At 43.3% G+C, this 12,699-nt stretch overlaps 1 protein-coding gene and 1 pseudogene across 1 annotated transcript in view; one reads left to right on the top strand and one right to left on the bottom strand.

Moving 5' to 3' along the window:
- The window catches only part of LOC128360964 (uncharacterized), a 101,046-nt pseudogene that overhangs the window by 57,941 nt on the left and 30,406 nt on the right, over nucleotides 1-12,699 (top strand).
- Nucleotides 1-12,699, bottom strand: part of LOC128360908 (scavenger receptor cysteine-rich type 1 protein M130-like) — a 56,051-nt gene that overhangs the window by 18,249 nt on the left and 25,103 nt on the right. Inside the window, exons 4-5 of the mRNA XM_053321462.1 lie at nucleotides 969-1,274; nucleotides 544-825 (exon numbers count right to left, since the gene is read on the bottom strand). Coding sequence (XP_053177437.1) covers nucleotides 544-825; nucleotides 969-1,274 — 588 coding nt within the window. The remainder of the gene's footprint in view (nucleotides 1-543; nucleotides 826-968; nucleotides 1,275-12,699) is intronic.

The following is a 12,699-nucleotide window of genomic DNA, read 5'->3' as shown; positions in this document are numbered from 1 at the left end:
ATACCAATACAATAATCTATTCTGCTAGTTGGTCCAGTTCTGCGTTGATTCTCCTATCAATTCCTGATCAAATGTTTTGTGTGGAAAGAAATTGTCCTACACAAGTTTCAGGGACAACACAACAGTTTAATTCATCTGAGACCATCAACATGTTAATAAGACATTCATACAACACTGCATACACAATAGTTTCCTACACAAATGATTGGAAGATATTTAACCTGTAAGCAAACTGTTGCTTCTTTGTTCGGACACAGACCAACAACTATATTCATTTGTGATGTAGTTGTTTGTAAGGTGGATGTGACTGAGCTGGCTCAGGAGAACTGCAGACTGTGTGAGTGAACCACAGCAGGTTGATTAAAGGTTCAGATTGTTTCAGTTTGAATCAATGAGCCTCCAGGAACAAGCTAACTTCTCTACCCTTTAGGAAGCCGTCATCCTCCATAAGTTTACAGTTCAGTTCAATGGAAACCACCAACTATCACTGTGACAGAGGAAGGAGAGTATTACTGTCAGAGATGATGTCACTGATGGACTTACCTGAGCAGGTGAGCTCCACCATGGAGGAAGAGGAATGTGATGATACACATTCCCTCAGTGCAGATCCAGCCTGAAGACAGTTAGGTCTGATCTCCCATGCAGGTCTGACTGAGGACTCATTTCTGCTTCCTGTTGAAACAGCAGAACCACAGTCCAATTCTCTGCAGGCAACAGCTGCATCCTTCGGGGTCCCGTCATAGTCTCTCAATGGTCTCCACTCTCCCTGTTTCACCTCCAGTCTACCTGCACACCGACTGGCTCCTCCCACCAACCTGAAAGGCTCTGAACAGAAACAAGAGAGTCATCAGTAAAAGAATAAAGTGAGTTTCATTAAAACAGAACCAAGAGAGTCATCAGTAAAAGAATAAAGTGAGTTTCATTAGAACAGAAATGAAGACAAATCAAAGCTGCAGCTCCTCTTCTACCTGAGCAGGTGAGTCCAACAGCTTTACCAGGTGAGCAGGTTCTTCTAGTTGAGTCTGATCTTCTACAGTCCAGGAGAGCAGACTCATTGCCTCCACACTGGAACTCTTTGGTCCACATTGGAGCCTCCACTTCTCCATAGAGCGCCCCCTGGAGGACTGAAGGAGTCCCACAGCCAAGCTCCCTACAGACCACCTCTGCATCCTGCTGGTCAAAGTCAGCTTCACACACTGAGGACCACGACTGCTCAGACTTCACCTCCAGTCTGCCTGAACACAGACTAGCCCCATTCACCAGCCTGACAGAGTCTGGAGAGAGAGAGGATTTAATATTTAATACTGATCTTTATTTACCACCTTATATATCATGACACATATAAAACATCTCAGGAGGTCCCCTCCTGGAGCTGTGGAGTCTCTGGTAGCCGGGCCTCGGCCTCTGGACAGGAATTAATCAGATTTTATTGATACCAATACAATAATCTATTCTGCTAGTTGGTCCAGTTCTTCATTGATTTTCTTACCAATTCCTGATCAAATGTTTTGTGTGGAAAGAAATTGTCCTACACAAGTTTCAGGGACAACACAACAGTTTGATTCATCTGAGACCATCAGCATGTTAATAAGACATTCATACAACACTGCATACACAATAGTTTCCTACAGAAATGATTGGAAGATATTTAACCTGTTAGCAACCTGTTGCTTCTTTGTTCAGACACAGACCAACAACTATATTCATTTGTGATGTAGTTGTTTGTAAGGTGGATGTGACTGAGCTGGCTCAGGAGAACTGCAGAGTGTGTGAGTGAACCACAGCAGGTTGATTAAAGGTTCAGATTGTTTCAGTTTGAATCAATGAGCCTCCAGGAACAAGCTAACTTCTCTACCCTTTAGGAAGCTGTCATCCTCCATAAGTTTACAGTTCAGTTCAATGGAAACCACCAACTATCACTGTGACAGAGGAAGGAGAGTATTACTGTCAGAGATGATGTCACTGATGGACTTACCTGAGCAGGTGAGCTCCACGACGGAGGAAGAGTAATCTGATGATACACAGTCCCTCAGTGTAGATCCAGACTGAAGACAGTCAGGTCTGATCCTCCATACAGGTGTGTGTGACTCATCTCTGTGTCTTATTGAAACAGCAGATCCACAGTCCAATTCTCTGCAGGCAACAGCAGCTTCCTTCAGGGTCCAGTCATCGTCAGAGTCACTCACTGGTCTCCACTCTCCCAGTTTCACCTCCAGTGTACCTGTACAGCGACTGGCTCCTCCCACCAACCTGACAGGCTCTGAACAGAAACAAGAGAGTCATCAGTAAAAGAATAGAGTGAGTTTCATTAGAACAGAAACAAGAGAGTCATCAGTAAAAGAATAAAGTGAGTTTCATTAGAACAGAAACAAGAGAGTCATCAGTAAAAGAATAAAGTGAGTTTCATTAGAACCGAAACAAGAGAGTCATCAGTAAAAGAATAAAGTGAGTTTCATTAGAACAGAAACAAGAGAGTCATCAGTAAAAGAATAAAGTGATTTTCACTAGAACAGAAACAAGAGAGTCATCAGTAAAAGAATAAAGTGAGTTTCATTAGAACAGAAATCAAAGCTGCTTGTTATCTGAATCAACACAGTAACACTTCTACACTGTTTGCTTCTCAGCTGTGAGTTTGGTTTCTCTCTGTAATATTCATTTTAAACAAGGTCAGATAGACTGTCCCTACTGTTTAATGCTGCTTTGCACCTGCTCTTATTTATTTATGGAATTGTTTGAGTTGTTATGTGATCTCATGTCTTTAGTGAGTGTTTGTTTTATTAAGACAAATTAATTATAACAAAGCTTTTTAATTGTTGAGTCTTCAGTGCTGTTCAGTAACTTGAAAATGATGCTTCAAAGAAAACATGAATAGAATAGTGATGAGATTGTAAATCATGATCCTGCCTTAAATAATAGTGAAAGATATTTTTCCATATTGCTCACCACTAGTTGAAAATGTTACTGAATAATTTCTGACTTATAATATGAACATGTATTCCTCCGTCTCTCACATCCTCGCTGGGAGGAGCTGAGGAGACACGTTAGCTAAATGGAAAGAAATCACTGCCTCTTTTATTACAAAGTACATTAAATTTACTCTCCTACATTTTATCTGAGTGTTGAAATTCAGTGTGTGTAAATTGATCCGATATGTCGAACCCTCGAATGTCCACGATGGAACAAAAAAAGAGGTGTTCATGGCACTGTGTCTGCAAACAGTTCCACAGTGCCATGCATTGCATTTTATAGATATAGAAACTTAGTGGTGTTCAACTCTACAGTGAACAGGGACATAAAACTGTGTCTAATATCTGGATTTTCACCTTTTAATGCTAACATTAGCATGTGCCCTCTCTACCTTTTTACTTGGGATTCTTGGATCAGGAGCCAGTGGGCGGGACTAGAAGACATCAGGGAAACTACCTACACCTGTGTAGTTTAGGCCTCAGCCTATTTAGCTAGCTGCTTTGTAATTGTTCTCTTCTCTTCCTTCCAGGCCTCCACCAACCTGCATTCATGACTGATAACTGATTAACATTGTTATTTAACTTAAGTTTGTAACAAATAATATTTTAGATACGTGTTGCTATTGCTAACATTAGCATATGATATTAGTTATTACGTTGAAGGATATTTAGTCATGAATCAAAGTGGACTGATTGTCTTCAGCTGATGGAGGTGAGAGTCCTCAGTTCTCAGACCAGATGAGATATATTCTCTGTTTTTACCTGTTGATTGGTGTTCATCTTCAGCCTGGAGTCCTGGAGACAAAATCAGAACATTCATATTAATATTGGTGCAGAGCTGTGAACTGAACAAACACAGTTCATCTCAGTGAAAAACACACAGATCATTGAACTCACTCAGGAGTCATGTGACCAGTTTACCACTGACCTGAAAAGCCACAAACTACATATGTGGACCACAATCGGACTTTTACATTTGTTTTACCTTTAAATGTTCATTAACCAGAAAACTGAGATAAAAAACAACTCAGATTAAAGTATTGGTTCAGTCTTGGAGGACAGAGACAGTCTGTTAGACATCTAAACTCTTTGGGCCTGATTTACTAAGATCCCAAATAGTGGGTACTAAATTGCGTGACCAGTGCAATAGATTGCGAGTTTTGTTTACGTGCGTTTTGCGGGTGATCTACTAAGAATATCTGTGTCAGTGAAAACAGGTGCAGACAGCAGTATTTAAATGAGGGGTTTGTGTCTTAATGGAGAGTTTGGATGAACAGAAAGCTGCAAGTGCAAAATGAAATGTGATCAGGTTCTGGTGGAAGAGGTCAACAAATACATTGAGTTATAACAAAAGCTATTATTACCAGAAAAACTGACATATAGGAAAGTCCATCCATCCATCTTCTGCCGCTTATCCTGGTCGGGTCTCGGGGGCAGCAGCCTAAACAGGGAAGCCCAGACTTCCCTCTTCCCAGCCCCTTTGTCCAGCTCTTCCCGGGGGATCCCGAGGCGTTCCCAGGCCAACCGAGAGACATAGTCTCTCCAGCGTGTCCTGGGTCTTCCTCGGGGTCTCGTACTGGTGGGACGCGCCCTGAACACCTCACCAGTGAGGCGGTCCGGGAGGCATCCTGACTAGATGCCCGAGCCACCTCATCCGTCTCTTCTCAACGCGGAGGAGCAGCGGGTCCACTCCGAGCTCCTCCCTGATGACCAAGCTTCTCATCCTATCTCTAAGGCAGAGCCCAGCCAGCCTACGGAGGAAGCTCATTTCAGCCGCTTGTACCCGCGATCTTGTTCTTTCGGTCACTACCCAAAGCTCGTGACCAGAGGTGAGGGTAGGAACCAAGATCCACTGGTAATTTGAGAGCTTTGCCTTTCGGCTCAGCTCTCTATTCACCACAACGGATCTGTGCAGAGTCCGCATTACTGCAGATGCCGCACCGATCCACCTGTCGATCTCCTGCTCCATCCTTACCTCACTCGTGAACAAGACCCTGAGGCACTTGAACTCCTCCACTTTGGCCAGGATCTCATCTCCAACAAGGAAAGTGCACTCCACCCTTTTCTAGCTGAGGACCATGGACTCAGATTTGGAGGTGCTGATTCTCATCCCGGCCGTTTCACACTTGGCGGCGAACCAATCCAGGATCGGTGACAAAGGGCAGCCCTGGTGGAGTCCAACCCTCACTGGAAACAAGTCCGACTTATTGCCGGCAATGCGGACCAAGTTCTGACACTGGTCATACAGGGAACGGACGACCCGTATCAGGGGGTCCGATACCCCGTACTCCCGGAGAACCCCCCACAGGACACCCCGGGGGACACGGTTGAATGCCTTCTTCAAATCCACAAAACACATGTGGATTGTAAACCTGGTCCACAGTTCTACGACCCGTACGAAAACCACATTGCTCCTCCTGAATCCGAGGTTCGTCTATCCAACGGACCCTCCTCTCCAGGCTGAGGATTGTGATCTCCCTGTAGTTGGAACACATCCTCCGGTCCCCCTTCTTCAAAAGAGGGACCTCCTCCCTAGATATTGAAAAGCCCACACCCGGGTCCCCAGGCCCTGCTTCCTTAGCGGAAGGCGTGTCGGTGGGATTGAGGAGGTCTTCGAAGTATTCCTTCCACCGATCCACAATAACCTGAGTTGAGGTCAGCAGCGCAGAGTCCCCACCGTACACAGTGTTGACGGTGCACTGCTCCCCCCTCCCGAGACGCTGGATGGTGGTCCAGAACCTATTCAAAGCTGTCCGGGAGTCGTTCTTCATGGCCTCACCAAACTCCTCCCATGTCCTGGTTTTTGCCTCAGCGACCACAGTAGCTGCCCTCCGCTTGGCCTGCCGGTGCCTGCCTGCTGCCTACGGAGTCCCACAGGCCGAAAAGGCCCTATAGGATTCCTTCTTTCGCTTGATGGCATCCCTCAACACCAGTGTCCACCAGCGGGTTTGATTATTGCTGCCACGACAGGCACCGACCACTGCACCGGTCGACCGCTTGGACAATAGAGGCACAGAACATGGCCCACTCGGACTCAATGTCTGATCGGTATCCTCCCCCACCATGGGAACCAACTCACCACCCAAGTGTCCATGACATGCGGCGGCAAGTCCGACGACAGGACTACAAAGTCAATCATTGAAATGCAGCCTAGGGTGTCCTGGTGCCAAGTGCACATATGGACCCCCTTATGCTTGAACATGGTGTTCGTTATGGACAATCTGTGACGAGCACCGAAATCCAATAACAGAACACCTCTCGGGTTCAGATCGGGGGGGCTGTTCCTCCCAATCACACCCTTCCAAGTCTCACTGTTGGTGCCAACGTGAGCGTTGAAGTCCCCCAGCAGAACGAGGGAGGAGTCAAAGAAGTGTGGATACTCTGAGATCTCGTCTACCGGGTTAAACCCCAACATACAGGCACCAAGCCGGGGGGCAGTAAGTATTGCCAGCCCTGCCTGGCGCCTCTCACAAGTGGCAACTCCAGAGTGGACGAGTGTCCAACCCCTCTTGAGAAGACTGGTTCCAGAGCCCTTGCTGTGCGTTGAAGTGAGACTGACTATATCTAGCTGGAACCTCACACACCAGCTCAGGCTCCTTCCCACCAGAGAGGTGACGTTCCACGTCCCTAGAGCTAGCTTCTGCAGCTGAGGGTCGGACCGTCAAGGTCACCGCCTTCGGCTGCCGCCCAGCTCGCACTGCACCCGACCACTTTGGCCCCTCCTACGGGTGGTGAGCCCACGGGAAGGGTGTCCCACACTGCCTCTTCGGGCTGTGCCCGGCCGGACCCCATGGGTGCAGGCCTGGCCACCAGGGGGCTACTCAAGTAAAGGTACCACTACCTTGATGAAATTTTACTTGAGTACAAGTAAAAGTTCTGGTCTAAAAATGTACTCAGAGTAAAAGTTACTTAGTCATTTTTCTAATGGGGGTTTGGGGGGGCTCAAAGTGATGGCTCAAAAATCTCTAACTAGTTGTTTTAATTAAAAAGGTAAAGGTATATATTTACAAATCTGATGTCTGTTATTTTAGTGAAGACCATCCCATAAAACAACGCAACCATTGAAGGTGGCATAAAATGTGGAGCGATTTTAGACCCTTTTTAGGGATGCTCTAACGCCCCTAAATTTGATCTCCGCACCCCTAAAAATAAAGAATAAACCCTCCAAAGTCTCTAAAAATTGTGTGGGAAACATGTTTGAACCAACATGTTTTGTAAACCTGCCCCGTACCCGCTTGTGGATGTGTTACTGAAAGTATTATGAAGTTAAATATGAAGGTAATAAATGTAACTAAAGGAAACCTGTTTATATTTAATAACACAAATGGTTCATGAACAGAGAGTAAATATTATATGAACTATAAACACTAACATTTCATTTCCCTGGAGAAAGAGAGCAGAAACATGTTTTTGTAGATATATTTCCTACAGAAGGCAGACTGCAGTATGAGTGGAAATAATCAACCTGAAAACACAAAAACTGGAAAAACAAACGTCAGTCTGAAATGGACCTTTTTTAATCTCAATGCTTCTACTTTCTGCTTCTTGTTTGAAGATCAGCAGATGAGATGAAACAGACGCTTCATACAGAGTTAAAGGAAAACTACAGTTCATTAAAACGGTCTGATCATGTGACTGCTCGTGTTTCTGACCTATCAGACGTATTTTTAGTGATGTCACCGTGTTCACAGATCTCAGATATTAACTTGTTGAGTCCAATTTTTTTACTGAATTATTAAAAGAAGTCAGAAGTTATGATTTAGTGCAACAGAGCGCTTCATATAGAGTTAATAGTTAATGCAACACAGCAGCTCAAATGACTTCATTACCCAGAAATCCTGCGTGGTGACATCACAAAACCATTGTGTGTGTGTGTGTAGGTGTGTGTGTGTGTGTGTGTGTGTGTGTGTGTGTGTGTGTGACAGATACAAGAAGCAGCCCAACTTCATATATTTGATAAGAACAAAGTGTTGCGCAACAGCGTGTCCTGTATGAGGCGCTAAACGTCTGCTGTTGCCATGGTAACAGGACGTCCGGTCTCTGATTGGCCGCTGCAGTTACTTTTTACTTTGATGACTTTACATACTAAACACTTTGTCCAGTTTTAATTGGACGACTGGATGTATTTCTGTTTTCTTGAAAATGTGTTTGAGTTTAAAGTGATGAAAAATAATGTGAACTCATAGAGGAGCATCAAAATCCAACTTATTACAACTTCCATGGAAACACATGAGTCATTAAACTGTGTGAAAACTATCAGCTGCTTTTCTTCTTCATGACTTTTACAGGTGAGGTTTTGAAGCTTGAACACATTGATGATTAAAGCAGAGTCCTACCTGAGCTCCACAGCAACAGCAACAGCATCAGCAGGAGATCCATGACCAGGTAGACCGTCTGTCTCTGTCTGACCCACTCGTCAGCTCTCCTCTGACAATCACATGTTTCATCTTTTATTTCATCAGCCGTGAAAAAAACCAAGTGATCCGCCTCTTCTCAGAAGTGATGCGTCATCATTTTTCATGGTTGCACAACTCTTGATGCCTTCCATAGCATGAATTCATCCCATAGAGCTGTAAAGCATCAGTGAGTCTGTAGCTCATATCTAACTTACAAGGTGGGACACGTCTAAGGATCAAATCAAAAGTCTAATTAAATGTGGACTCGCATGTGAATGAAAAGAACCATTCAAAGGTTTTGTGGCTGACAGTGTTTTACAAAAAGACTGAATCTGTCATTTTATATTTCATCCTGCAGCTCATCACATCTCCCTCGGATGCTTTAGCAATACGTGGCCTAAAGAATGCATGAGGCCCTGCGTTACAATCATGGATTGTACTACTGCGGTAAAGTTAGTTCGTTATTGGATACTGGCTTGACATCCGGTTTTATCTGGGCTTTTAATCAGATACCACATTAGTGTCCGCGTAATTAAAGAGTGTAGGTTACAACAACATCATCATATCTTCATATACTATAAGATTACTGTCAACTTTCCTCACGATTCCAAGTTTGACTGGAAAACAGCTTCTCCACATTGTCAACACTACAACAATGTGAAGCGCCTGACAGCTGACTGAAACCCTTCAAAACAAATGTGAACATTTGGAAGAAACAATGTAAGGATTGTTTGAATACCTGAATCTCCTGACAGTTGTTCCACTTCAGCGATTTTCACCTTTGTTCAAAGATGCGTTCAACTTGAAAAAAGCACCCCTGGGTGACAGACTTGGGTAAAGTTAGAAAGAGATTGGCAGATTCGAACTTCAGCGATCAATAGCTCATAAACGAAACATTGTTAAAACATAAAAAATGCCTCTTTCCTATCGTAGTAAGATAGACGATTGACTATAAACTCATTTTCGCCAAAACGAGTCGTCCTCCAGGCTGCAGTAAATACATTGCTCTCTATGCGCTGCGGGCGGAGAGGCGAGCTCTCAGGGACCGTCTACAAAGTGCAGTACCAAAGCGAAAAATATTCAATGTCTCCACTTTCATTCGCTGTAGTCTCACCAAATTCACTCCACATACCAACGGCCACCTGATAATCACACTACAACAGTTATTATTGCAAAATGTGCTTGTGTATAATACTTAATTATCACCACTGTCATGTGCTGTCTTTCCATTGATTTCCCTTCAATAACATCAATATTATACACAGTAGTCTTCACTATATTCACTCCACACAACAAGGGTCTCCTGATAATCACACTACAACAGTTATTTCAAAAAAAAAAATTTTTTTTGCATATTTTTGGGGAATTTTATTGTGAAAAATCGTCAATAGGTATTATTATACACTGTATACTCACCAAAATCATGCTACACAACAAGGGTCAACATAACAACTGTTGAAGTAAAAATGATATGTGCACAGCCACGATTTACAAAACACCTTGGCCAAATGAACTTGTGACCATTGTTATTGCAAAGACAGCCACCTTACAGGTCCATTTTTTTTGTTCACTTAAAATACTATATGATGCCTGGACACCAACTACAGGCGCTCCATCCCAGCTGCAGAGCGCCTGTCCATCTGTCTGAGGTGAGTTGCGGTTTCATAAATTGTCTACTAATTAGCCTACTGCAAAATGAATATGTAAAAATATATAGCATAGGTAACCTGATACTGCTAACTTCACTGACTGTACAGATACATGCATGCTGAAACATATATTGTGCATATTAACCTATAAACTATTTCTTTTTCAGTTTCACTTAAATGTTTTTCAGTCAAATAAAAGTATTTAGTCTGTTTACTTGTATGTCAATGGTTATCTGAAGGGGGGGGGGGGTATGATTCATCTTTCTTACCAGATATCAACACGTTTCCTTTTTAAGATTTGAAAAGGGTTCTTATTTCATAATGTGATTGCAGAGAACATTTAACATAATATACATGGACATATTTTTACCACAAAGCTTGCAATTTCTAATTTAAGTTTAAATGTTGAATAGATAAATGCTTGGAGGATTTTTTTTATTGAAATGCTATAGGCTGGTTTTTTTAAGGTTTTCAAGAAAACTTCAGCCTGACCTTTCTATCCTATGTTGCAGATTCCTGGCTACAGGAAACTCCTACAGGAGCATTGCTAAGTGTTTTCGTGTGGGGATATCACCTGTTTCTGCCATTGTTCCCGCTGTGGTCAGTGTAATTTGGGACTGCCTGGTTGAGCTCTATACTCTATACTCTCTATACTTTATGTTTGGTGAAGTGTCTTTTAATTTCTGACGGTGGTCTGTGTGACTCCAATCTGATGGTAGAAAAGGGGAATGAAGTCTCTCCGATAAGTTATGACGTTTAAAGGAGACACCAAAATCTGTCTGAGGTTACTTTTCTGTAATTCTGTCACTTTGGGTTTCTTCTTCGTGGGATGTTAATGGATCTGTGTTTGTCCCAGAGAGAGACCGTGTCTGTCTGCTGCTGTGGGTCAATCAATCAAACTTTATTTATATAGCACCTTTCATACAGACTAGTTCAAAGTACTTAATGTAGCTGTATGTAACAAATATATTCTAAATAATCATAAAATGGCCCTAAAATACCACCAAGCTACCAATCACCAAGTCAGTACTGATGCTCCACCCGCCACCTAGCTACCAATCACCAAGTCAGTACCGATGCTCCACCCACCACCTAGCTACCAATCACCAAGTCAGTACCGATGCTCCACCCACCACCTAGCTACCAATCACCAAGTCAGTACTGATGCTCCACCCACCACCTAGCTACCAATCACCAAGTCAGTACCGATGCTCCACCCACCACCTAGCTACCAATCACCAAGTCAGTACTGATGCTCCACCCACCACCTAGCTACCAATCACCAAGTCAGTACCGATGCTCCACCCTCCACCTAGCTACCAATCACCAAGTCAGTACCGATGCTCCACCCACCACCTAGCTACCAATCACCAAGTCAGTACTGATGCTCCACCCTCCACCTAGCTACCAATCACCAAGTCAGTACTGATGCTCCACCCTCCACCTAGCTACCAATCACCAAGTCAGTAATATTTCCTTTTGTTTGGTTACATTAATTCAAAAAGTTCAATAACTCAATAACTCATTTAAGCTGAATAAGTAGTATATAGTCTATAAAAGGAAGAGAAGAAACAAAGATATAAACTCTTCAAACATGTGGATAGATTTTTAAATGATTTCTTGACTCAACATTTATCCAGATGAGATCATAAAACTCTGGATTCATGTAAATATTCAACTCTTACATTCTGTCAAATTTGACCCGTTTTGACATTTAACAGCTTGTAAAAACACTGCAAATGTCTTTTATTCTGAAATTTGATGACTTTTCCTAAAGTGGCCCAAAATGATATTGTGTGATAGGAGCTGTTTAGTGGTGTAAAAGCTAAAAAATACTCTCTCTCTGCTCTCTGAAACATGAATCAAGGTTTAATCACATTTATTGATCAGTCAGATCCACTATTGATGCTTTCTGGAATATGAACAGTATGAGAGGAGAGAATATGAACAGTATGAGAGAATACAAACAGCATGTAAAGGGTTATGTAAAAATGTTAAAACTGCTCACAAGAGATTAATATTCTGTCAAACTATAATTATAAACAGATATTTATGTTACAAATGGTCCAATCAGATCTCCTCTCTGCTCTTCTTCTAGTGGTTTTAATAAAGGTCTTACTACTTCCTGTTTTGGCACTGAGCGTTGGTGCTGGATGGAAATCAGAAGCTGTGGAATCGAACAATATGGACGTCATTCCTCGCCGTGCTGAGCTGCAAAAACCTGTCAGACTGAGAGGAGAGATGAAACCAAACGTGATTTTCTTCTTCAGAGGGTTTGTGTGGCTCCTCGGAGGTCCTACTCTGCTCCCCGAGCTCCTTCCTCTCCAGTCGGCTCTCCTTCCTCTCCAGCCGGCTCTCCTTCAGCTCTGGAAACACCCAGGTTATAATAATCCAGCTCAATGTTCTCCTGTGGGTCTGACTTCTGCCCCCTGCTGGCCTGGAGAGACATGACAACACAGATCTAAGTGACTGCATCACTCCTCTCTGCAGTATAAACAGGCTGAGTGCTTCATTTCAACCAGTCCTCTAATCAAACATGTTCAGTGCCTTCAGGATGAAATAGAGGGCAGTGTTAGACAGCAGCAGAGCCACCGGCAGGACGACCAGTCTGATGATAAAAACTTTTGGATCTGATGAGACACATTCAGTCATCACATTAGATCACATGACATCATGAGGACAACAGCT

This window comes from Scomber japonicus, chromosome 6 (genome assembly GCF_027409825.1).
Source record: "Scomber japonicus isolate fScoJap1 chromosome 6, fScoJap1.pri, whole genome shotgun sequence".
Lineage (NCBI taxonomy): Eukaryota > Metazoa > Chordata > Actinopteri > Scombriformes > Scombridae > Scomber > Scomber japonicus.
This window is presented reverse-complemented; position numbering and strand designations above follow the sequence as displayed.